We start from the raw sequence: 27,380 nt of genomic DNA, 5'->3' as shown, positions 1-27,380 counted from the left end.
GGCTCCTGTCCTGATGCCCCAACCTTAAAGCTTCCAGAAGCCATCCCTTTCCTGCTCTTAATTTGAGGGCAAAAGCACAAAACTTATCTCAGAGGCCGGGTGTCACCTCCCTCTTTGCTTCAGACAAGACGCCATGTTGGAACAGGCAATACGGAAGAGCCCCCTCCCCGCTCCCTTACCTGCAGCAGCAAAGAGCTAAATATACAAACAAGATTGATTTTTTCCAGTTGTGAAACCCATGTTCCTAAAGGGCTGCAAGAGCCCAGGTCCAGTAAGGACAGTCCAGGGTGACGCACTCAGGCAGGTACATGGACATGGCCGCCTTGCGCAAGGCGGCTGCCTGACAGAGCAGGGTACTGCATCCTGTCAGCCCGGCCACGTATTGGGGAGACTCAGTGGCTGCCCCTTTTCCTATAATGGCCTGAATCTGCCATTGAGAAGCAAAGCATGACCTAAAAACTAATGGAGCAGAACACTGCTCCGCCTAGAGAACTGCTCCAAAGTCCCCGGGGATGTCAAAGCCGAGACCGGGACTGTTTCGGTGCATCCTCCACCCTGAATCCTCAGGAGTTAGGAGCAGAAAAAAAATTGACAGAAATTAAGTCCTGTAGCTACAGGTTTCGCAGAACTGCGGCATCACATTAGCACAATGTAGTATTTTGAAAAAACATTGTCAAAAATGCTTGCAAGACCCTATAGTTTGGCAGCTGCAACAGCTGAAATCCCAGTCGGGACAAATGTAGTTGCTTACTTGCCAATTCTGACCTGTGATTAAAAACTCTCAGACCACTGAGAGATTACACTGCCCAAAAATAAACCTCTAAAATACATGTTTATTTTGTAGACTTCAGATGGAATACCAACCTGAAAGGGTCACACAGACACATAAACGGAAGTAAGATATTTTCCTGAATCCAAAAGAATCAGAAAACATAATTAAAAATAGCAGGTGTTGTTTGGGGTTTTTTTAAATATCTTTTTCAGAAACCTAATTGCTAGGGCATTGGTTTTAGAAAGGCACCACTTTTAGAAACTTGGGATAGCGCCTCTCGAAAGCAGACAAAGAAAGAAAAGCGAAACAGAATAGACTCATGCACCCAGTTCAAATTTTAGCCTGAAAACCCATTCAAAAAGGTATTTCACCTCCAGATGCAAGTAGGAAGTATTGTTAAGATGAGAGAATACAAATGAGTGAAGCAATATAAAAATTTCAGGCTAATTGCTGAATGTTTCTAACAATTTGCTTTTTAACCTCAGGGCTGTAATTCTTTGATCTATTATTAATTATCACTAACCACAATCAGCAGCGTATCCATGCATCTTAGGAGAGCATACAAGTTCCTATAAGCCATTTTACATATTATCCACAAATATTGGATTCTGTTTCTGCTCAGATGTTCCAACCAAAGTTTACTTTTTTCTTTTTAAAGAAACACCTCAATATATATTAACCCTAAGTTACCCCACCTCCAAATATGAAATTTAAGCTACTAATTTTTTTCATTAAGAAAACATGCAGTTTAGATTGTAGATTTATAGAAATTCACTTTAGCAACCAGCTAACAACGCACTCTAATGGTAGTGCAGAATCTTAATTCACATTTGAAGAAATAAAATTAAACTTGAAGTTATCTTTTTGTGACCTACCAACAATCTGGGAACTTCTGCTATAACACAACTCAGTAACAAAACAGTGTCTTGCAAAAATACTTGTTCACATACTGAATAGATACAAGCAATGTTAGTTATGCTTTTAAGAATCTAGAATTATCAACAGCTTGGTTTTGGTTTTCTGAAGGTTTGGTTTTTTTGGGGGGGAATAGAGCGGGGTTTCTGGGGGTTAGGGGATAAGGGAGGGGAGGTTTGTTTTGTTTTGTGTGGGTTATTCTTCTGTTTTTTGTTATTGGAGTTTTTTGTTGTCTTTTGAGGGGTGTTTTTGTTTGGTTTTGGTTGTGGGTTTTTTTTTGGTTGGTTGGTTTTGATTTGGGTTTTTTTTTTAAAAAAAAAACCTTTTTAAAAAAAAAAAAACCCTTCAGCATTGATTTCAGTAAAGCAGAGAAAGACAACCACCTAGATCACATCCTTCCACAAAACGCATCATTAAGTACTAGTCAACCATGTTAATAAATCTGTTACAAAACAAAAACAAAACCAAAAAAACCCCACAAGGTCAAAGCTTCCCATTTAAAGAGACAGTCTATTTGAAAACGTCCTGAATGAAAATGAGCTCTCAAGGTTTTGTAAAACTGCGGGTTTCCTGACCAAAAGGATGCACATTGCTAAGGATGCACATGCACTTTGCTCCAAAGTGTGACAAGGGGGTGCCCCCTCCCAAAAGCACATCTCCAGCCCGGCACAGAGCCAAGAGCTGCTGCCAGCAGCGGTGCTGGAGCCGGCTACGTTGGGAACTGCTGGCATGGATCAACAGGGACTTCCTGACCTATGATCCTGAAGTATAAATTAAAAAAGTGTGCCTTCCTCCAAGGTCAGCCTGTCTGCTCCAACAGGAGAGGGCAGGAGGTGGCTTTGTCAAGGACTCGACAGACGGTGACTTTCTGCTGCGGTCTGCACTAGTAAGGCAGGGCAGCAAGCAGTCAAATCATGCAATGGTTTATTTAAGGTGCATTCAAACATGTCCAATAATGCTGAATGGCTTGGAAAATCGCACACAACAGATACACTCCTCACTTTTTCACCACAGATCTCCCTCACTTGGAGGAGACTGTTGCTGAAGTAATTTGCCTGCTGAGCACCAAGCACTGTGAAAACTGATAAAAGTTTTTAGTTTCCTCATTAGACCATTTTTATCACTCTTATACAGCCATACTGTAAGACACATTCGCCAAGAACAAGTTATGGTTCCATATTCATGCTAAACTGCAGTATTTTCTGACCTCTGATAGTTTAAATCTGAAGTCGCAGTACTCCAAGAAGTTTTGATTGGAATCAATCCATTATTAACTCCAGGTCCTACAACCTTGTTAGAAGGCCTAATACATACAGATAAAAAACAGAAAGTGTCTTTTGAAAGCATACTCTGAAAATGCAAATGCAGAGACTACGGCTCAACAACACATTCCCTTTCAGCAGAGGCACGCACTTCAGATATTTCATAGGCTCCTTTCCCTCTCTGTCCCTTCACTTTGTTCTTGTACCCATGTGACATCACGCTGCCCTCCAAGCTGTGCCGATCCATCAGTCCTTAGTTTTAATGCTTCAGAGTGAACTGAACCAGGAACCCAACCAGCCTCTCACATACAACACCCACAAACAAAGAGCAAAACCAGCCAAACAGTGTATTTCACTACTGCAAACACCACAACGTTCAGCTACAAACACCACCCAACACCAATCTCTTCTCAAGCCTGGGATCAGCGAAGCACCAACATCTATCTAGAAATCCAATTCAACTGAGCAGAGCACTTCACAGCAGGTTTAAGTTCCATTAATGCCAAGTGTTGGTTGAATAAGGTCAGGTTTCTCAATCACAGCTTAACAATTTACTCCCTTCAGAGATGAGTACTGCGTGAGTATTAATACCGCTGCAACAACCCCTCCACACACCTACCTGTGTATTTGCAACAGATATCCCATAAAATAGGATGGGAATGTTTTTATACACTACATATTTCAGACATCACTGTCTTCCAGTCTTCATTAAAATGAACTGATCCATACTGTCAGAATATGGAGAACCAAGATTTCTTCTGCTTGCTAAAAATATGTGCACAAAGGTTATCTTATCTTATCGTCTTTCAGGAAATGGTCAAAAGAATATACCACAGTGACACTGTGTATCATCAAAAGTGATAAAAAAGCTAGGAAATGTTTATTAACTATTATCAGAATAAACTATGGGAAAATGATTTCCAACAGCCAAGTACTGCAAAGTTCTGCAGTATTGACTGACAATAGAAATGTTTTAGTAATACACAACATTACTCACACCCACACACAAAGAAACAACCAACCTCTAGATATTCGTATATGGATTGACAACAGAGCTCTTATTACCCCAGACTGGAAGATCCACCTATTTATGGAACATAATCTTTCAGCAATGTGAACTTCTCCCTGTCACAGCACAGGAGTCAATTCATACGTATAATTTTAAGGGAAAATAAGGCATCATTAGCAGTCATATTTTCAAAAGATACTTTACATAGATTTTGAATTCCTCAATAACAAAAGCAAAGCCACAAAACAGGAGCACCCTCAACACAGTAACAACAAGGAAACCCATGGAAAGTACGAGGCTGTTAAATGCATGCTGGTACTCTAACAAACCTTTAGACCTCCTGGTCTCACATATTAATACACACTCCTAATGTCTTTAATGACAAATAAGGACTTACATATGTAGAGGTCCCTGTTGTATCACGATTAGACCCAGAACTGTTAAAAATTACACAAAATTATACAATAAACTACAAAAAACAAGTCTAACTTTTCAAATTGGAATTTTAAAAAAAGTACCGATTTAAGGCTACAGTCTACAATATGAAAGAATCACTGGTGAAAAAAGTTTGCACAGTAAATTTGTGGGAAGCTAAAGGGGAAAACAGTCCTGCCAAGCACGGAGAATATTTTAACAGCTCAGTCTTTTTCCCATAAAGTCCATCAGCAAACAAACAAGAGGTCAAGGCCATTCATAAATTCTAAAAATAATATTTACCAGACCTTTATCTCTCTGGCAGGTATAATTCTGATAAAGACTATTCTAGATAATATTTAACATAGAAGTTTATTTACAAAAATACTTGCAATAGTCTGAAATCAGATTTTAACCAGAATCACACATTCAAGCCAGCAAAGGTTACACGCAAATGAAGACCACGTTGTTGGGTTGTTTTCTTGTTTCAGGTTGGGTGGGTTTTTCTGGACTGCTACAAGCAAGGTCTATGAAAAAAAATCCTGAGCCATGGGAATGGTTCAGGAACAGCTAAGTATAAAAAGTCCCTAAAATACCATCAATGTTTGATCAAAGATTTTATCATTAAAAACCCTAAGAAGTCAACGACAGTCTTTCAACTGAGCTCAGCAGAGATAAGTTAGAGCCTAGAATACAATGAAATAATGTTTTGAAATGTCCTTGTCTGGATGACAACTACTGAAACATAATTATTAATAAACACATGTAATTTATGTTAAAATAGTAAACTTTTTTTTTTTTTTTAACAATAACACATGATAACTTTGTGAATTCATCTCGCACTGCATTACACCAGTGAAACTGCCAGGAAGAAACAACAATAGGAGTATCAGCCCTTTGTTTCTGCCACAACTGCAGAGAAAAGGGAGTATGTATGTGTACATACATGAGTTCATATGGAAATGAGAGGTAAAAGGCACATTTGCAGTAGAAGCTTTAGGCAAGAGCTAACGCAGTAGAAAGGTCATCCTCCTGAATTTTTACTGTTGTTTCAAGCAACCATGACATTTTTCCTAGGCCATTTTGAAAATTACGTAGTTGGCACAATTATGAGGCTTAGGCTGGCACCCTGATTCAGATGAGCTATCACCTTAAAGTGAAACCTTATCTAGATTCTTAGTGCAGGTTTCCATCACACTATCATGCATACCTTATTTTTCAAGCCCACTTTGCTATTATTTAGTTTAGAAACCATTATTTCTTAGAAATGTCATGCAGGGTGGGGAGGAATCTATACACACAGACACACAGGTATGATTCATTCTGTCAAAAACTAAACATGTAAAAATCTTTCAAAGATAAAGATGTGCTCTGCATGCATATTAGCTGAAGAAAAAAATATTTAAAATAGAAGAAGGCAACTTGTTTTTGCTTAAGAGGCTTTTGCTCCCCAAACACCACAAGTCGCAATAATCTAAAGAAAGTCACCACCAATTAACTTAAAAAGAACCATAACTGTGGACATCTAAAGAAAGTAGCTAAAGGAGAAAAAGTTGACAGTGGGTACTTGGCAAAAGCAGTAAGGTAGCAAGGCATTTTAATGCCTAAACTATGTTTATTGGACACTATCAGCAAGTATAATTGACTCAAGGAAGATGATGTTCTAACAGACGAGTACATTTTTGACAGTAATATTCTAAAGCTTCATTCTCAATGTGAAAAGTCTCCTTGATTCTTGGGTCACCCACTCCTTTTCACCATTTAAGCTGCAAGTCAGAAGCAGTCTAAACAGGGTACGCTGTTTAGATTCAGAAAATAATGCTGCCAAAAGTAGATACACTAAATGCTGGTTGTCTATCGGCTTTAGAGAACAACGTAGCCTACTTTTTTCCCTTTAGTCTTTGCTTGGGGCAATTTATATTGCAGGATAAGTATACCTGAAAGAAGATGAAGACTTAGGATACCAGAAACTCTGTACTGCAGAATTTGAAGGGTCAATCACTTGCTGTAGAAGTCTGCAAATAATATGATGATATGTCATGAAAAAAAATTAACAACTGAGTGGAAGTAACACAGATCTGGTTTGGATGCAGAGTCCACTCTTACATGTGTGACATCCCATGTTGAGTCTTTATGACTTGTCTCCTCAGCAGACAAGTACCTGAGCAGGCACCTAGTCATTCAAATCTGCTGCTAAAGTGACCTCTACATCAACGTACCCTGGAACTTGTAAGGGCTTTGTACAGGTCCCCAGCTGTACCTGTCAGCATGAAGCCACTTCCAAGCAGATTAAGAGCAACATTTAGTTAAATAATGGGGCTGAGTTAGAGATTAGAAATGATGACACACGTCCTTATCTGAAATACAGATCAGGATGTCTGAAGTGTTGCAACCCTGCAGATCTCTGTCACCCGAGCAGAATTCCACACGCACAGTAATAGCTCTGAGCGCTAAAAACTTCAGGATTTCAATTGTGTGAAGTAACACCTATGCTCACCTGTATGTCTTACTGAGATATCATCTAAAGAACAAAGACAGAAAAGTATATGAAGCCTGTGTCATCATCAAGCCTGCTGACACAGATTATCCACCGACTGCTCTAGAGGTAAAGAGATGAGAACTACCATGGACTCATGTCAGATCAGAAGACTCCTTCAAAAGCCTTACGAGAAACTGCCATTCAAAACACAATTATTGATGACAACCACGCTACTACCAGTATTTCCCCGTTTATTGTGCTCGTCCCTGAAAGGGATGACAGCCTTGAGTTAGCACAAGCAGCACTTACTCAAGAGCTCTTATGGGTGACAGGAGCTACTTGCCCAAATAACAGTGCTCAACCACAAAGGCAGTAAAATATTTGGTCTTTAGCTTCAGGCATTCCATTAGTCTTCTGACGAACTTTTATCACTACGCAAATAATGCGATTTATGACAATTTCAACAGTTAAAATAACTAGAAAAAGAAACAGTGACTTCATCTTCCTTGATCCAAGAAGTCACATTTAAGCCAAGCCTGGATGACAAAAAATATCCAGCTACATGCAAAGTTCAGCATGAAGGTGGGATATAGCCCTTTCAAGTTGAGAAAGATATATGTAAAAGTGCATTCTTTAGAGACCATATTTGAAATAGCCAAAGAAAAAGTGAAGTATGGCTTGCAAAATGTTAAGGATATTGTAAGGGTACTGGACAGGTCTCAGAATAAAATGGAAATACATAATGTATTTTTTTCCTCCCAGGTAGATTCACTTGTTTTCCCTCCTCCAAAGCACCATTATTTTTTAGGTATTATGTTTTTCACTGCAACACTGGTTTTTCAGAAATATTTAGTATCATATAAATACGGAAAACATCATACATTCTCTTCACCCCACTCCAAGAATAAAGCAGGCATTTTATTCACTGAGGGCAGCTGCATATCTCATGGTGAGAAAAAAAAAACTGGAGAAAGGTAAATGCAAATTCTGTTATTGCCTGTTTCACTGAGCTTTGGCAAAACCTCTGGTGAGCCTGCTTGACACACAGAACCACAAACTGCTGTAGCTCTGTCATGCTGTCAAATGTGCTTAATAACTTGTAATATTGACTAGGAAACTAGCTAGCTTTATGAAAGTAAGAGTCCTTTATGAGACACATTAACACCTGTTTGCTGAAGAAGTACATGCTTCCACCAGTCAGCCAAGAAACACAAATTCAAATGACACTTACACAGTTCTCTTCCACCAAAAGTGAGGAGATCAGTGTATCCATTTATCTCTTTTGAATGCGTCAAGTTTTAACAGCCCTCCGCCTTCTGGAGGCATTTTTCTATATATACAAACCAAATGTTCCTACAGTAAAAATACAGAAATAATGTGCTGCCACAGGCTTGTAAGGTTTAGTTTTTAAACTTAACCAGCAAAAGTCCAGTGCAAATTTACAACCATGCATCTTCAGAAAAACAGTTTCCTTGCATTATCATTTTCTTATTCTCATCTCAACATTTCATCTGAGGTACAACACATTCGAGCAGCAGCTAAAAAGGAATAACCATTATAGGACACATGAGAGCAATTTTACTAAGCTTTCATTATGGGGAAAACAACATTTATAGTAGCGAGAGCTCATAAACATATTGAAGTTACACTTTCAAATATAACAACAATAGAATATGTTATTTTTAAATATTAAAGCCAGCACTTCATTTTTATTAAAGGCAAAGTAAAATACAGCAAAAAACCAGCAAATCTAATGATAAGAATTGAAACACAAACAAAGAATTTGGCATCAGCTTGAAAAATACTACCCCTGTTCTGATTTTAATTCATGTCTTTCTTGCTTAATGAAGGGGAAGAAGGGGATGGGGGAAAGAAAAAATAAAGCAATTTGCCTGCTCACCTGGACATGTTTTCTGGAATGTACTCTAGAACTGGATACCCATCGCTTCTTCTGGATGTCAACTCCGAATGCGACTTCCAGGTCTCCACTAATGTGCTGACGGGAGGGAAGGTGCCCAAGTGCTGGAACGCCTGCTCTCGAGCCACCGGCCGCGACAAGGATATCGTGCCTTGGGCACCGATCCTGTAGTGAAATGACTGTCCACCTGAATTTACACCCACGATGGCAGAGGATGGGATACTGTTTTCTTGGTAATAGCTGCCATCGTCAGGCTCCTGCTTAATTCCCACAGGTAGGCCTGGATTTGGAAAACCGCTACCCTCACAACTTCCATCAAATGAAGAAACAGGTGGTCCTAAAATCCCAGAAAGAGAGTAATAGTCTTTGTCATCCATAAAAGAAAAATATGAGCCATCTGTAAATGGGAAAGGGTTTACTGTTTGATTCCCTTTGAAAGGGGCACCAGAACAAGGATGCTTGGCCGACTCTTGCTTCACTGGTACTGAAAAGGGGGAATCGGAATTTATTTTGCTGCTGTCTCCAATGCACGCGCTGCCGAATGACCCATCTGGCTCGGGTTTGATGAACTGCACGAGGTTCATCTGGCTGTTGTTGGAGATGGCATTCTCCATTTCCTCCATTTTTGGGAAGGTGAGGTCTTGAGCACTCTTGTCTTTTGTTTCTGGACTGGGAACGGTATCTTGGTTTCTGCTAGGTCCCACCGGCGTGCCAGAAGCTGGGAAGCCTAGAGAGTTGTTTACAGGGCTACAGATGGAGGATCCCACAGTGCTGACTGCTGGACTAGAACGAGTGGACCTATTATTGGCATTTGAAGGGCTGGCAATGGAGCTCCTCGAGTTCAGGTTCGCAGGACTGGACACAGAAGATCGCATAGGGATATTATTAGGACTTGAGACGGGAGATTTCACGCTGCAGTGACTGGGAGGACTAGAAATTGGTGATTTCATGCTACTTATAGGGCTAGAAAGTGGAGACCCGACACTGCTAACGTGCGCGGGACTGTGCAACATAGACCCCCGGTTTTCAACGTTGGGCGAGCGTGACAAAGGGGTTCCCTGGCCAACAGGGCTGTGCACGGCAAAGTTCCCAAAGTTAGCAGTAGTTGAGGACACAGAGTTAACTCCAGCAGGACTACACACCGAGGAAGCCATGTTCTGAGGGCTGCAGCCCGAAGGGCTTTTCTCTTGACACACGATAGGGCTTTTGACAACAGCGTGCATGGCACCACCATTCACCGTGCTCCCAGAGTCCGACATCAAAGACCTCAAGGGCCTGCTGGTGCCGTGAAGGGGAGAAGAGCAATGGCCGTTCTCTTTGTAGAGCTTCACCAGCTGCTCTACATTCTGGTAGATCTTTCCTGGGCTCCCCTGGTTCTGCTGATCATAGGGGTAATCAGCATCTCGTATCGAATCCATATACAAACCCATGGATTCAGCCACCGTTGCCGACAGCTCCTTCGATTCCGTTTCGGTTTTGATGTCAGAGGGCAAAAGACCACCAGGCTGAGCACTGTCTTGCTGCAGGCAGGAGAGCAGCTCAGGTTTTTCTTTGTTGTTTCCTTGAGCACCACTGTTCGCAAAAGCACCAGTAGCGCAGCTTACAATCTCCATATAGTTACTGTCACTGGTCTGCTCTCCAGCACCTATAGAGGAACACTCCACAGACTGAGAAACTTGACCCCACCGTCTCTCCATATCTAAGCCTTCTGGGTAGCTGTGGTATCCTTTTGTCTCCATAACTAGCAAAGACATACAAAAAAAAAAAAAAGTGAAATTAATAAATGACAGGACAGTGTGGCTTCCTAAGGAAATTTCCTAATTTCCTAAGGAAACAAGGCGTATCCGCTCACTCTGTCTATCCTCCTGTCTGCCTGCGAGCCTGGTTTCCCTGTCCCATCCATCATCTCTCAACCATTTGTCCAATTTCAATCAAACCAAGGGAAAAGGTCTCATGGATATGACAGCCCTAAGGGTTCCGAGAGAAAACAGATCAGCAGTTAGAAAAGACCCCAATTATTGCTCCCTGCCTCAAAAAGAACCACTTGGCAACGTTAGCACAACCACCACCCACTCTCGCCAGTTGCTGCCCCATGGCTGGTGCCAGCTGACTTGCCCCTTCATGGCTGTACAAACTGCTTGTAAAATCACCTGAGGAGACACAAAAGGTGGGCTGGGTGGGGAGAGAAGTAGTGCAAAAGTTGAGTGCACAGAGGGGCATCAGGTGAGGCAGGGATGCATGGATCCGTAATTCTGCAAACCTCCGTGGCAGCCAGCAAGAGGAATACGTACAAAAAAGTAAACCTTGTTCCAAAACAGACCCTAAAAAATCCTTCCCATCCTGTACGCCACTCTCTCAACGCAGAGATCAAAATGCATGACCTAGCCTCAATTATTCTGAAAATTACATATAAGTAACAGCACTTGTCATACATATATATATTTTTTAAGGAACTGGCTCACAGTATCATTAGAACTGTAGAAACTCTAGTGCCAATAGTTACAATATCAATATTGTGCAAATACTTTCTTTCAGAATGTATTAATTTTTCAATATTTAATTTAGTGTTTAAACCCTTTATTTAACACTACCTAAAAATGCTGTTTTAAGTAAAATTATAAAAACAAAAATCTTTAAATGAACGACTCAAATACTTCTTTGCCCTTATGCAAAACTATGGTCCTACGCCTACATTCCTCTCAAGCACAAATTGTATTAGAACATCATCATATGTATCAAATCACATTCCTACAGCCTAAAATTTTTAGACAGATGTGCCTATTTTCACATGAAGTCATTCCCTGATAATCACCTGCCCAACTTCAGTGCTGAGCAAGCCTAATTCCTAGAGAAATCAATTGCAGCTGTGAGTGACCAGCATTTCTGAAAACCAGGAAACTCAGTCAAGGCTTCAAATTAGGATGCAAGTGAATTTTAACCCTCAGAACCACTACGTACCAGGAAATTTCAGTTATAGGCCTAACATTACACCAGTGCATGAGCTCTGTAGCGACCTCTTCCACAGCAGTAAATTTCCAACTTCCTACATAATCAATAGGCAAACATATTTTAAAACTTCAGCAAATAAAAATTTGGGTCACACAAAGGAAAAAAATAAATTAAAATACCCTGGTCCTGCAGTTCCGGAGAGAGAGGCACTGTCTGGTAAATATATCCGAGAGGATCAAAAAACAGCAGAGAGATTATTTGTGGACTGACACGAGTTCAGTTTAAAATGATAAATATAAATTGGGAAGGATGCTTCAGGAAAAGGGATTTTTTTAGGAGCATTGGTTTCTCTCGCTTCTAAGTGCCTCGGTGGATACTAGAACTGAATAATCATCTCACAGGCTGCTGACAGCGTAAGGGTTTGGTTTTGCTCTTCTAAGCAGAAATTATTACAACTTGGCTAGCATGTTTACCCACGGTATCCACACTTTACCTACTGCACAGACATGCTTTTTTACTTCCACTAAATGAATTTGACTGTGGACTAAAACATACACAGACGACAACAGAAACCAAGTCTATGTTATGTATCAGAACCAAGACCATCTACATCGGATATTTTGCAGAAGCAAGCTTATCTTTACAAACACAGCAGTTTACTCAGACCCACACACACACCAGAAGTGATCAGACACTGTGAGTTATGTATTTCTCCCCCAAACATATCAACAAACACAGTTCTCTGTAGCACAAGTCTCCAATCAATCAGGCATGAAACCAGTTTCACAGCAACGGTCAAATAAAAAAATCAAATGGTACCTAGTATCCCTGCAACCAAAAGGTCACCTAGATATAGGACGATCTGAAATAAATTCAGTTTCATAAAAAACAAAATGATGGCTCAAGCGACCACCCACTTCGTATTCCTCGGTGTTTGTAAACACAATTGTCGGTAAGTTTCACTGCCTGCGAGCCGCCTCGCCGACACAGAAATGCCCAAGGGACCAGAGTTTTCGGATTTTCCCGACTTTCTCCGCGGAGCACCACAGGCAGGTCGGCTGCCGGCACCGCCACCCACGCACCCCGAGCGCGGAGCCGGGGACACGCACACGCGTGTTAACAATCACGCAGTCTGCGCGCACTCTTATTTCCCCACCCGCCCCAGGCGATGGGGAGCATCGCCGCAGCTCCCAGGCTGAAGGCACCGACTTGCACCCCCAACAGCCTCCCCGCCCCGCTTTCCTGCATGCACAATCCGGATTGTCACGCGCGGAGGAACCCAACAGTGCCCGCAAGCGAGCGAGCTCCTTCTCTCGCAGACGCTTCCCGGGGAGGGGAGGTGGAGGGGAGGTGTGTGGGGGGGTGGTCCCGAAAGCCCAAACCTGCTCCCTCCTGCCGTCCGGATCCCCAAGCGAAGCAGAAAGGCGCTTTTTTTTTTTTTTTTTCTTTTTTCCGCGCAAACGCCGTTCCCCACCACTCACGGCGGAAAGGGTCGGGGTTATCACTCTGACACCCCTCCCACAGAGGGCACGCAGGGGAGCACTCCCCCGCCCCCCGGCGCCGAGCCCTTCAATGTTTTCCCCCGCCACGGCGACCCCAACTCCCGGAGCGGGTTGGGGAGGAGCGGCACCCCCAGGTCCCGCCGCCGCCCCCCGCCTCGGCCCCAGCCCCGCGGTACCTGTTGCGGCGGGGCGCGCCTCCGAGCTCCCGCCGGCGCGGAGGGCGGCGCGGAGCGGCGGGGCGGGCGGTGCTCACCCTCCCCTCCCCCGTCTGCCCGCCCGCCCCAGGCGCGCTGCGCCGCGCCGCCCGGTGACACGGAGCGGCACCCGGGAGGGGACGGGAAAAGGTGCCAAGTCCTTTAAAAACATGTCACATGCCCAGATAAAGTTCAAGTTTACGTCCCGCTCGCCGCCTGCTCTCATTGGCGGGCGGGAGGCCGAGCGCCGCGCGGCTGGGGCCAGCCCGCCGTCCCATTGGCTGGGGCGCGCCGTCAGTCACCCGCCGGGCGACATGACTGATACAAAGTTGCTGCGACACAGGCTGGAAAACGCATCTCCTTAAAGCCGCAGGGGCCGCCGCGGCCGCGCAGCTTCCGCGCAGCCCCCGCGCAGCCCAGCCGGGGTCCCCCACCTGCCGCCCCGCCCGGAGGCGCCCCCGGAGAAGGGTCGAGAGGCGGCAGGCTGGGCCCCCCGCGGGCAGGTGAGGTGCTCGGGGGCGCGGCTGCCCCCGCCCGGTGCCCGCGCCGGCGGGAGGGCCGAGCATCGCCTCTCCACCGGCCCGGGATTTCCGCCTTTCAGCGGCGCATGAATATACACCGTACCGCTGCAGCGGTGATTTAACCGAAAAATTAAAAAGAAAAAAAAAAGGCGGGGGGGGGGGGAGCGGAGCGCCGGGAGTCGAAGCGCGGGAGGGTTCAAGGACTCGTCCTCTGCTCTCCGCCGGGCTGGCTCCGCTTCGCGGCAGCCGCGCATCCCGCTGGCCTCCCCCGAGTGTGTGTGTGTGTCCCAGTGCCCGCGTCCCGACTGCAGGAATACCATTTTCCCAGGAAAGAAAGAAAAAAAAAAAAAAAAGACGCCGAGCAAACTTTCAGGCGATGCGCTCCCAACTCGCTCCGTAAATAATGCCCCCAGCAGCCGCTGACGCACGCTTCCGAACGGCCCCGACCCGCGCCTCAGGTGCGCCCCCGGCCCGGCGGGAACGGCTCGGCGGCCCCGCGTCCAGCAGGCTGACAGCGGTGTCCCTGGGAGCGGGGCCGAGGGGTGCTGAGCCCGTCCGGGAGTGGCACCGCCGCGCATCGCGTTGGGGCACCGCGCACCTTCGCCCGAAATCGCCCCCTGCGCGCACGCAGGCACGCGAACCTAGAGATCCGCGTATGCTCCAGAAAGCGGGGTTTGTATTAAACACTCACAGCGAAAGCGCAAACATCCTCAGGATTTTGGGTGTCACGTGCCCCTCTCATGTTCATACGCTGCCAAATATCGACCCGCACTCGCGGCCCCGGAGGGCACGGACCGAGGCGGCGGCTCCCAGCGCCGGCGGCGCGACCCGCGGAGCAGCAGCAGCAGCCGCCGCCGCGCTTCCCCGCGGCGCTGGCGCTGCCGAGCAATGGACGTGTCCTTCCCGCGAAGTTTTCACTGATGGGGACGGAACTGGCCGTGACCTGGATACGCTGGCTGATGTAGCAAGCACCCGCCCAGCGCCCGCCGCCCGACCCGATACCCCGCTACCCCCCGCGTCGCTGCTCGCCCCGCGCAGGGTCCGCGATGCACTCACCTCCTCTACGACATGGTGGCGCGGCGGGAGGAGGCACGGCCCCCGGCTACTGACAGCAAACCATCCGAGAGCCCGCACCGCCACCGAAAAAAAAAAAAAAAGGGAAAAAAAAAAGTACGCAGAGGAAAGGGTGCGAGCGGGTCTGGCAGCGGGCAGGGCGCTGCTGGCCGGGTCGGTGGAGGGGGCTGCAGCGGCGGCAGGCGGCGGCGGGGTGCCCGCCGCTCGGCTCGGCGCGGCTGGGCGGACAGCTCCCACCATGGACGCCTAGGTGGGTGGGTGGGTGTTCCCGCGGGTCACACCCTCGCCCGCCGGCGGAGGGGAGAGGGGGGGTGGATCCAGCAGCGGTGGGGGGAGCGCGGTGATTTTGGGGGGGGGGGGGGGCGGGGAGAAAGGGATGGAGGAGAGAAAGGGAGACACCCTCTAAGAAAAAAAAAAAAACAAACCCGAAAAAGAAAAAAAAAAAACTTATGTCATTCCAGGTAAAACTCCCATCTGCGCCACCAAGGAAGAGGAGGGAGGAGAGTGGCGAGGGTGTAAACTTTTTCCGCCGCCCCCCCCTCCCCGGAGCCGCCCGGCCCCTCGCAGCTCCCGGCGGCCGCACCGCCCCCGCCGCCCCCTCCCGCGCCGCCCGCCCCGGCGGCTCCCGGCGGCGCGGCGCCGCGGGGTTTCTCACGCACGGAGCCCGCCGCCGCCGCGGTTCCTGGTTCGCGGAGCCGCCGGAGGAAGGGAAGGAGGGCGGGCGGCAGGGAGGCAGGGCGGGCGGCGGGGGAGGAGTGTCTCCCCGCGCCCTTCCCCAGGCGGAGCGTCTCTCCCGGCCCTGGAGGCGGTGGAGCCCCCCCACCCGCCGCCGCCTCCGACCGCTCAGCTCGGCCCCGAGCGGGCTGCGGGGACCGGCGAGCCCCTAGACGGAATCTCGGTAGGAGGAGGCTGCGACCCCGCGATGAGCCTGCGCCTTGCTACGCCCCCCTCCCCGCTCCTGCCAGGCGCCGGGGAGCCGAGCCCGTCTCTGCACCCCCGGTGTGCCCTCGCCGTCCCGGGGTAACGCCGGGAGGGGGAGGCGCATCTGCGCGGCACTCGTGCGGCTGCGGTAGAGCAAACCCATCCTGATATCAGACATTAAAACAAAAAATCGGCGCTAACATCGATGCTGGTTTAAAATTAATATTGCGCTTGTGGTTAGGATCTTTTAAAGCTGATTATTTTTAAGTTCGGGGCTTCATTTGAACGTCTTAAAAAAAAAAAAATGAGGCTTTGGAGGGAAGGAAAAGTTGGCCCTGTTTTAATACACTCAGTGGAGTCCTGAAACATGTAAAAGGACTAAGGACTGCTTACAGAGAAGGAGTTTTACCTGTGCCGAAGCCTCTGTAGGATCCAGGCCTTGGAAAAGGCAAATGTTTTATCAGCTGTTGTTTGCATCTGTCAAAGTTTGTGAGTAGCTTGATGGATGTTAACTGAGAAGCATAAAGTACTGGTAAGGCCAGACGTGGAGATAACGGCACGTTCAATTGCTTAATTTCACAATTAGTTTGCTATATTATTGGAAGCAAATCATATTTCACTGTGCCTACACTAGTGCTCTATTTTTAGCTATAATGTAGCTAAAAAGGAGGAACCTACTGAGATGTATTATAACATCAAATGTGAACAATTCTGTTCTCTTTTTACTCATTTCATGTCATACATCTGGTTTGGAATACAGCTAATTTATTAGTTGAGCAGAGCTACCACGGATGGGTTGGAAGCTGCAGTTCCAAGGCAGAGGAAAGTCCCATGAAACTCTGCAAGTAAGCGAACAAATCAGTCTTGCAAAAAGCACCCAAGTATGTTGGCTGGTCTATCAAAAACTGCACAACTACTTTATGTTAATTTATAGCAATGATGTTTGGCTGATTGGTTGTGCTTTTTTTGTCTTAGTCTTCCTGCCATTCTTTATTTTGCAGGGCAAAGGTGTAAATGAAAAAGGCATCTGAAATGCCTGGAGGTAGTCTTAGTCTTGCATCACGTTTTTTTTTTAAGAACAAAAGGGAGAGAGAAAATAAAATTGAGGGAATATATCTATCCTCTGTCTTAATACCAAATGTTTGATTTTTTTTTTTCCCACATTGTGTTACATACAGAGATGGCTGCTGGAAGAATGAAGCACCCTTCCCTGTGCATGCAAGATGCTCACAGATTTTCCACAAATTCAGTACAAACCTCATTTATTTTCTGCTTGTGGTTCACAGGAGCACTTAGCTTTTTAGTGGTTGACACTATATCTATTTTTAGCAGCATTTTAACAGCTGTCACTAACAACTAAGATCTCGTCTCAAACAGGGAAGGGAGATTGTCTGTTTTATTTAAAAAACTCAAACTACATAATTGCCAGATTATAAAACGCAATTTGGATCTTTATCTGTGAAGAGAAAAGGCTATCTTTTTCTCATTATGCCAATTCCATGAAAAAAAAAGGACCTATAGTGGGCTTGATAAAATAACGAATGGGCTTTGCAAGGTTTGGAAATAATGCTATTCAAACACATACAAATATATATAGATCACTTCAAATTCTGTTAAAAGTGGTCCCATTCCTGCCTTCTGCAGCTGTGTTGCAATGGGGGAAGCCACAAAGAGTCGAGTCGTAGCTTTCCAAGTAGGTCAAGAGGAGCAGCACGGACACCTCAGACGAGCAACTCTCTTTCCTCGCATTAGATTTTATACAAGGTTAACTCATGTCAGACACATGACACGGAAAGCAGCAGACAGACAAGTGTAAGCCACTCTGTAGCAGATGTCATCTCTGTTCCTAAAGATAGCGGTAAATTTGCTGTGGATAATGCATTACAAAACAAAAGATAACACTGAAACTCGGCCAGCGTCAAATTTTACCTCCTCCCATGCTCGGTAAAGCGAGCGAATTGGTATTAGGGGCTGCAGGAGCGGCGATGCAGTGTAAAAGCAGCCTACTGTACTGTCTTACTTAGAGGTCATGTGCCCTATTTTGAGAACTGAACCAAAGCGGATGAAGTTTTGAGTCGGTTCCAACTAAGGCAGCTGGGCATTTCCCGCTTCCCTCCAGCTCCAGCCTAGGGAAGCATATGATCACATGCTCACATATTATTATTGTTCCTTTACGCGATATTATTTATGCTAGATTTACTTTTGTTATGCCTTTTGGCTCACGTGGTTTTGATTATGTGAGATTTATAGCTGAGCGGGAGGAGCAGCATTTTGGGAAGACATTGAGAAAATGTTGGGCATGGCAGGTTAGAGTTTACTTTCCCTGGTCAACAGGTGCGAGTCTTCCGAGAGAGGAGCCCACAGTCTTCTCCAACTCACCAGTTAATTGTGTTCAAGCTCTGCTTTCCTGAGCCATGCTGAAAGTCTTTAGAATTCTTTACAAGCCCTGGGAAAATGTAAGTAAACATGTTTTCTATATGGTATGCTTATGTTCTCTGAGACATCAATATTTTATGTATGTAGTCCAATTTTGAATAATTTTGCCTTCTAATTATAGATAAATCTTTTAGCTGAGCAACAGAACATGTTCCCTTTTAACCTGGATTCTTTCTTTTCTTTCTTTTTTTCTTCTTTTTAATGCTCCTTAATGGCCCATGTTATAACTGTGGTTGAACCACATCTAAGTATAGTACAATTGCATCGCTAATGCATATTGGCATTAGCAACTACTTGCTTGTGTAAAGGGCCAAGACATGCATTTGAAAACACAGCTTTCCAATACATTTAAAATCACAGTTTTTGCTGACCATTACCACTGATAATTTCATCCAGTCCAAAATAAAAATGTCTCACAAAGAGCTATATGTTTTGACTAATAGGTCATGTTGACAATGGTAGAGCAAACAGAGTAGTTTGTAATTTTTGTAGCTTTAATATTGCTGTATCTATTTACATTGTTTGTAGTCAACTTCTTACTTGTTTACTACTCACACTATTACTTGTAAGAAAATGTAATTTGTAAAAACCAGAACATTAAAAACATTTTTCATTGCCACAGGACTTAGACTTACCTCGATATTAATGAATTACAAACAATAAAAGGTAGTGGCATCTAATTGTATCTTAATATCTATCTATCTATCTATCTATCTATCTATCTATCTATCTATCACCTACTGGGATTTTTACAGTATCAAATATTAACTCATACTGTAATCTGATTAAAATTTTGTAGTAAACACAGTAGTACTGTCCCTATGCAAAAAAATCCAGACATAGTGTTTAACAGCAGTAAAATTATGAGAGCAAAAAACACCCTCCAGCACTTAATAAACATATCAAATGTAAATTGGAGGAAATTATTTAATCACTCTATAGGCTACTTAATTTTGATGATTATTCACAGTTGTGGTAGCAATACTTAGTGTGGAATAGTTTAGTACTAAAATCATAATGATACCAAGGTCATAAGTAGAATTTGAAACTTGCTGTGTAGCGGAAATTACCCTCTTGATTGAATGAAGGTGCACCTCTAAAGCTCCTACAGCAAAAGGGCAATTCTTGTATAATTTTCCAGATTCTTCTGTAATCCTGAAATTACCTGCTGTCAGATATTATGCAATGAGGTATGGTTTGGTATTAACCTGCATGATAGTGTTCATTTTGAGACTTGAAAGACCTTTGTTTTCTAAATTTTTAAAAAGCATTATATCCTAGAAGAGAGAGATTTCTGATTGGGTGTCCTCAAAATGTACAGTGAAGAGGAGCCAGAGAGCGCAATGATATGAAGCTGAGTTAAGAGACTGCTCAAGAAAAGTGTTAATTTAGCATGTGCCAAGACAGAAAATAGAACATCTATTGAAGTAGAAGTTACACTGCTTTCTTAAATAGATGTAGTCTGTTTTTTTTTTTTTTTTCGTATATTAAATACATACTTCCTATGTAGACTGTGGTCCAGATGGAGGAGCTCATTCAGTGTACCACCTGGGCCCAAGCTGGGCTGTTGATCTTGCATGAGACAAAGAGTTGGTCCTTGTTGGATGCATGTTGATTTACACAGATTTGGTTGAGAAAGGGATGTATTTGCCACAGGGAACCATAACTCGGTGTTCTGAGAGAGTGTCCTGGCTTTGAACATGGGGATCACACCAGAATTTGTCTGGCCTAGACTAAATATCTGGTCACCAAAGGTCATGCATTCCAAAATTTTCTCTTTGTGCTTGCCAATACTTGGCTCACAAGCCAGGAGTGGCAGAAATTTTGACACACTGGATGAGTTTGTCCCTAATGGCCCCAAACACGCAAATAGAGTGATTCACAGGTGAGAGCAGATATCCTGACCAAGCCGGTTGTGTGTCTGTGGTTTGATCTGTTCTGGTGTGTGCATAAGTGACAGTCGCTCAGCTTGTTTTCCAAAAATGATGTTGTCAGTATATTGGTGCTTGTACAATCCCGGTGACTGCGGCATCCAAGTAACATGCAGACATATTTCTTCAGAGCTCTGGAAAGAAAAGAAGTATTATTGCTATTTTAGAGGCAAGGAGTGGAGGAATGAAGAGATTGCAGGATTTATCTGAAGTCACCTAAGAAGGTGATGACAAAGCTTGGTACTTCCCAAACCCCAGCTCATTGCCTTTCATCACAGGACCAGGTTTCCTTTTCAGCTGTTGCCTTCCCAAGATTGCTGCATGAGCATGAATGATGTATAGTTAAAACACATTTGGTTGTTGTCTGGGGAAGGAAAAGGTGTTGTGGTCTGTTTCAATGTATTAATTATTGAAATTAATTTCGAAAACCCACATTGTCAGGGCTTTTTACCATATGGATTAGCAGCAACCCCTAAAGATTGATGTTACCTTGCCTGCTTGAACCTGGTCAGAAGAGTCACATTCCACGAACGTGCAAGAATTTCTGGCATGAATTCTTGTACATGCACATTTACATTTTGGCTTCTGTGCATGCTGTTCATGCACTCACCACTTTGAACTTTGCTTTTCGTGAGTAATTCTGACAACAAAATTCATTCCTTCGTATATACATGGAAAGCAAACACAAAAGAGGCAGGAGCGTGGCCAAATGAAAATAATTCCAAATGTTTTTTCTTTTAAAATTTATTTTGCATTCCATTCTCAGCTCTGGCTAGACAGTCACAAAGTAGAAATTATATATCCCTCTCAAGATTTCTAAAGGAAGATCAGCCAGGACTCAAGGGGAATCTCGTTTGTTTAAAGAGTCAAAGTTGGTCCAGGGCAGGAGTGATAGAGGGTTCAGCAAACAAGAATTTCTCTCAATGTGATTTAATTATGTTCCCTATGCGTGACTTAAAATTGAAAAGTTCAGCCTATCAGAAATCTTTTGTGTTCCAACAGCTTCACAGAAGACATGACTACTCCTAAATGTAAGATGAGGTTCTGATCTTTTAAATCTGGTTTCTTTGATTCCGTTTAAAGCAAAAGACACCTGTCGCTGTGGTGTTAGTTCTGTAGATGAGCTTCACTTTTCAAGTCCTGAGCGTTACTTTTTTCCATAAGAGGAGTGTATAAAAATAGTGAATGCAAGCCCAGGGTTGTTTAAGGAACTAGAGATGCTGAGCTGGATTTGCAGTATTTATACTACTTTTGTATAATTGCAGTAATAGTGATTGTAACATCATTTGCACTGTCAAGAGAGATAGAATTAGACCACCTTTTACTGGGAATCAAAAACAAATGAATAAGAAAACTAGGCAGTGCACTCCATGTTTGCATTTTTATTTCAAAGCTTATACTACAGGGTGTCTAGTTCTAAGCAGGTGCTTCCTTGTAAACCCACTGTGGAGAGCAAATGAGTCCCAGGGACTGTCGCTCCTTGTTGATCGTCAGTGGGCGTAGATGCAGTAGATGTAAAGGTCTATGACTCACTGAGGTTGCTAAGGTGAAACTAGAAGAGAGTAGATAATTGCACCATTATAAAAAGAATTATCACAGTTTGATTACAGAAAAAAAAAAAAAATCTTCTAATAGTGCCATGACTCTTGGGAACTAAAATAGGGGATGGGACCAAAAGTGAGAAGTTTATGTCATGGAATGGTGAAGTGTCCCCATAAATTGATCCATTCTAATCAAACGTGCCAAAAGGATGATTTGCAGGACTGAAGGTATAATGGGTCAAAACACCATAAGGTTGATATCCATGCCAGTTCTGATTAAAATAAAAAAACAGACAAATTGACATGGGCAAGAAATTTCTGAATCCAGATATTACTGAAACACTTCACAAAAGAGATGATGCAACCTCCTGCCTTATGTATGATAAAGATACGGAGTTCAAAATTGCCAGATCTAGTTTGATAATCTCTAAAGTGAAGTGTGAGAGGGAGGGATTGCATGTAATCTAGATTTATATGAGAACTTCAAATGCTCAGGGCGGTATGAAGAAAGCATTTCTTTTTGATGCACAGTAAAGAATAATTTGGTGTTAAATAACCAAGAAAACATGCAGAAAGTATTTGGACAATTAAGAACAAAAAGTAGATGTGGTATAAATTAATGGGTGTCTATTACCTTTATAGAGTACATGCAACTTGACAGCATGGTTTTTGTATCAGTAATGACATACCAGGTGGCTACAATCTAGGCTGTAAAGGCAAAATAAAGAAGACAATGGATGCAGGCGTGGAGGACAGTTGTATCTCCTCATTAATGGTGGTGCAGTGCAGAGGGAGGCTCCTCCATCCATCCCAGCCATATCGAAGACTTGAAGCACACCAACAAAAGCTTGTCGTTTTCCCTTTCTGTTTGGGTCTTCGTGGTAGATTTAGTGGTGGTATCTACTAAAGTGGGTAGCAAGGTGTATGGTGTGGTGGAAAAAGACTGGCAGGAGGTTTTGAAAATCACCCTAGGGATTGTTACAGAGAGGCAAGCATTCACAAATCTCACACTGAAAGTTTATTTCCATGAAGGTGGGAAAGGACTGGCAAAGAGATAGCAGTCCTCAGATGGAAAGGTTGTATGGCTCATGTGAAATGAGAAAGGTGTTTCTCATAAGGTGCCATCACAGCCAAGATTTGAGGCTCTCCAACACTACGTTCCAGTGACCTTGGTAGGGAATAAGACATGACACTCCACTCTTGTTATGGACCGGTAGGGAGAGCAGTTTGAAAAAGCTTTAGTTTGAGGTGACAGGTAAGAGAATCTGCCAAAACCAGAGAAATGGCTCTCCAGTCCTCCTTTGCCTCTGCTTCCCCAGCTCCCTGCACCTTTGTAATAGCTGGAAGAAGAAGACTGGAGACTTACATGTTACAAATCTTACCCAAAGAACATCTCTAAATGACAGTATATGCCTTCAGGTGTGTTCAGTGGTTATTCCTTGTTTGATGCAGCAGTGGCCACATAATCATGTTGCTTCAAGGCTTGCTAGAATGTGACATTAAATATGATGCCAGTTATTGCTGTGCATCCCTGCTATTTTTACTTGTTGGATTTAAAGCTAATAATATTCTGACATAGGCCTGGTTCAGCTGAATGGATATCTTCTTTTCAAGGACATGGGTTTTCCAGGCGAAAAAACGAGAGTCATCCCACAGCTAATGCCTACAGAATGAAATGAACACTGTTTAAAACGTTTCTCATCAAAGGAAAAGCTTACTGCCACAAACGCACTGATAAAGGCAATTAGTGGAAGTTACTGTAGGGCAACAACACATACTCACAGAGCAGCTATGCTTGTGCCTTGATCTGGTTTGGGTGCCTTGTGCTTTCAGGGCAAAGGAACGTCGGGAAACAAAAAGTTTCACTTCATTGTGATGGAGAAAAAAATGAAGGAACATTTTGGCAGTGTGATACAGAGAAGACTGCTTGGTTTTCTATTAGACTGGAAGATTTTAAGGTAAACCCCACTGCTCTGGTGGAATAGGTTTTGGGGTGCTGTATGAGAACAGGCAGTTACCAGACAAATGGGTAGCCCAGAGAATTCGGAGACACCATGTCTCTGGGTTTCCTTCTCAGTATCAGTGTAAGTCAGTTGGCACTGTGAGCATTCATTTCTTAGTGGCATACAGATCGTGGTATGGTTGATACTCAGCTCTCATTTGGAGATGATGTATTTCAGCATCTCTCACTGCAGTGTGACTGCTAAGTTGTGTCAGCTAGAGTGGTCCAGCCAAAAGCTGTAGCCCCAGGAAGAGGGCTACATCAGTTTTAGCCTTTCCCCAAGTTCTGTGTGGTGTGATAGTGTCTCTGGCACAGCGTGCGGTGGTCTTGCTCACCCCTTCAGGTTGCCGTCAGCTCTGGGTGTTTTATTGCAGACTGTCAGGATTTCCTGACTGGTGCAGGGGATTTCTGGTTAGGAGAATCTTTGACTGATGATGTGTTTGCATCATCTTTGAGAATGTGCCCTCATGTGGGCTTCTTAAGCCCAAGAGACCACAACTCTTACCCTGTCTCGGTGCTTGGCAGGCTTTCTTTGTGATTTTCTGCCTTGTCTTTAACAATACAAACAACTGAAACTACGTGGCACTTGGAAGCTGCGTGCAAATATATATATTCTTTGTGTGCAGATGGACTACAGCCACTATAAAAGCAAGTAAAACAAGTTAGAGTACATACATTACAGAAATGCAAATCAATTCATTTTACACGGTATGTTAACTCAAGAGGTACCGCACTTTTTGTCCCTCACCTGGTTTCAGGAGACAGGTTAGCTGTGTTTGCGCTGCTTTTTATCATACAATGAGCACGTGCAATGTTTGTCGTCTTTCTTGTAAAGATATTCTGTTAAGAGCAAGAAGAGAAGAAAAATGGGAAGATTTTTGTCATTTGCAATGTAGGGAAGGAAATGTTTATATGCCAACCAGTAACGCAGATGGAATAGCCGACCTGAGGCTGGGTAATGCACACTATTTCTAAATTAAACCCAAAGTTCCCCCAAAGAAGCCAAGTAACTATGCAGAAGTCACCTGGCTTTTCCCACAGCTCTAAGTCTTGAAGCTGAGATAGGTGAACAGGAGAAATCAGTTGCTTTAGGTGATAAATAATGACTTGCTAAGAGCTTCAGATTACAAGAAAGAGGAAACTACGAAATTCAAATCCCAAAATCCTGTGGATATATATTGACTGAAAGATATGGATGCTAATTTTTCTATTGATTTCATGCTGATCAGTAAGCACACAACCACACAGGTATAGTTAAGCAGATGGTACGCTTGCAGCTGTGGCTAGATGCTTACTTTACTGCATATATGTATGAATTAGTGATATATTTACGTAATACCTGCAGACATGCAATGTAACATGTGGAGATGAACATGAGGACAGAAAATCAGACCCAGTGTATGTGTTGTAGATAAACAAATTGTGGTAGTGCTTGGGCATGTCATAGCATAGGTTAGCACCAAAAAAAATAGTTCTTTTGATTATTATTAGAATTTTGCTCTTATGCTACTGATTTAGCTTTTATTTTGTTGTACATCAATCCACCTTTGGTAAAGGCTTAGTGTATCTGTATAAATACAGTGTTAAATACTATTTTTTAGTACTTTGAGCAATACATTTAACCAATATACCCTCTTTAAAAGAAAGTATTTGTTTCTTTTCAGAGACAGTTTCAACAGCATGTGGCAGATTATTTTAATAAAACCAAGTAAGATTGTTATCATGAAAGCAGGATTAAATATCTTTAAGAAGATGCTTGCATCCTAAACCTTTGTGCGTGATTCTGTATTTTAAAGCGGAGAGATAAATAAATGAAAATCACAGAATATTATTCTATGATTCACTTGTCTTCAGGAAGGTAAAGATTGCTTGAAATATGTATGATGAAGCTGGATTCTTCATAAGATAAGGTAGAGCAGATTTTTCAGTGTGCCTAAGAAAGCAGTCTTTCTGAAGGAGACAACCAAGAGGCTGCAGGTGATGTGAACAGATTATACTTCTTGGAGATTAAAGTGAGTTTTTTGACATTCGAGAGACCCTATTAAAAATTGGACTATGCTCACTATCATCTGTGGACAATATTGATTGCTGAGCTGTCTACTTGTAAAGGGAATTCTTTCTACTCAAATGATGCACTTTTAGGAAGGAGAATGACCTCTGCGGGAGGAGGGGCTGTACAATCAGAAATCATACCAAATGTGATTGAAACTCTCCCACAGGCAAGAAGGAAAATCAAATTAAAGCAAATATTGTATTAGAGTTTCAGTGCCTTGGAGAGCTCTGATTTTCACGTAAATGCTCATTTAGACTGAGGTTTACTGCCTCCTCAGAATAATGGAGAAGAAAAGCATATTTAATTGGAAAGAGAGGGAATGCCAAGGAAATAGATGAATTGCAATTCACTTCTTAGATATTTTGCCTCTAGATCTAGTGGCTGTGATAGCTCACTATCTTAAATTGTAGAAAGGCAAACACTAGTTTAACTTCAGTCTGTATAATCTGGGAAGTCTTGCTTTTTTTCTTTACCACCTTTTCTAGATTATTGCAGCTTTAGATAATTTGCCCGTCAGGTCCTTTTGCATGTCCTTGTGGGAATTGCCTAGTGATTGACAGCTTTGATCTGGAAATTATTGCAGCTAAACTACTACAATTCATGTGGAGAGAACTGCCAAATAATTTGACAGATAGATGCCGAGGAACGACATATCTGGATCTGTCAGATGAACTTTTTTAGAGGAACCATCATTTGGGTTTTGCTACATGGCTGTGGTGAATACCAGGCACAGCTTGTTGTGGGACTCTGCTTTTGGGGGGCCACAAATTGTTGATTGCACCTGTGCTCTGCAAAAGCGGGGTGCTCAGATGAGTGATGGCTGCTGTCAGTAAATCCCAACAAAATGATCATCAGAAATTAAAGATTTTGTGGATTTGGCACCAGCGCAGAGGCAAATAGTGTTGTTCCTGAGTGTGAAATCAATGTAAAATGTTATCTGAAATGAGATCCTTAATAAGGAACCCAAGAGTAAGATCGTTTTAACTGAGCTCAGGATGAACCTAAGAGAACTCAAAAACTCAAACATATCACACTTTTGCCTTTTTTTTTTCTTTTTTTGCATTTACACACAAAAAATACCCCCAAAGTTACAGTATTAGGGTTCAACCTGGCAGTAAGAATCAACACAACTAATAAATGTCATGGTATCATGTAGACTGTCAGGCAACAGACATGATACGTGCTCAAACGTGACTGAGTAAACATATTTTATTTGTACCCAAGCTAATGCCTCAAAACTGGAGTTAACCTCCCACTGCTAAAATCAAGGCAGGTGCAAGGCCATTCCCCTCATCTGACAAATTGAGATGCCAACTGTGTAGCCTAAACTATTTCATTCTTAAATCTTTTGTTGCATTTGTCTATGTAACGTAGAGATTTAATGCAGCAGCCTATTGAAAATCTCATCAAGTTTAACAGAATAAACCTTAGAAAGAGCTTTCATCATCAAATATTTTCATGTGCAAAATTATGTGACTATATTTTAA

General features: G+C 43.5%; 1 protein-coding gene and 1 long non-coding RNA gene across 10 annotated transcripts in view; one reads left to right on the top strand and one right to left on the bottom strand.

Annotated features, from left to right (window-relative positions):
- Nucleotides 1-15,121, bottom strand: part of NR3C2 (nuclear receptor subfamily 3 group C member 2) — a 205,339-nt gene extending 190,218 nt beyond the window's left edge. For 2 of the 7 annotated variants that reach the window (XM_071807996.1, XM_071808000.1), the window contains exons 1-2: nt 14,992-15,121; nt 8,752-10,510 (exon numbers count right to left, since the gene is read on the bottom strand). In XM_071807996.1, coding sequence (XP_071664097.1) covers nt 8,752-10,508 — 1,757 coding nt within the window. In that variant the 5' untranslated portion in view covers nt 10,509-10,510; nt 14,992-15,121. Of the gene's footprint in view, nt 1-8,751; nt 10,524-13,100; nt 13,157-13,396; nt 13,506-14,626; nt 14,724-14,991 lie in introns of those variants that run through there. The other 5 variants (XR_011738859.1, XM_065837625.2, XM_071807998.1 and 2 more) reach the window with 4 other exon arrangements.
- Nucleotides 15,122-15,127: 6 nt separating this feature from the next.
- Nucleotides 15,128-27,380, top strand: part of LOC139827832 (uncharacterized) — a 79,729-nt gene continuing 67,476 nt past the window's right edge. The window contains exons 1-3 of one of the 3 annotated variants that reach the window (XR_011738861.1): nt 15,679-15,907; nt 16,691-16,775; nt 18,265-18,386. This is a non-coding gene — a long non-coding RNA (uncharacterized lncRNA). Of the gene's footprint in view, nt 15,260-15,678; nt 15,908-16,690; nt 16,776-18,264; nt 18,387-27,380 lie in introns of those variants that run through there. The other 2 variants (XR_011738863.1, XR_011738862.1) reach the window with 2 other exon arrangements.

The sequence above is a fragment of the Patagioenas fasciata genome, chromosome 4 (assembly GCF_037038585.1).
Source record: "Patagioenas fasciata isolate bPatFas1 chromosome 4, bPatFas1.hap1, whole genome shotgun sequence".
NCBI lineage: Eukaryota > Metazoa > Chordata > Aves > Columbiformes > Columbidae > Patagioenas > Patagioenas fasciata.
This window is presented reverse-complemented; position numbering and strand designations above follow the sequence as displayed.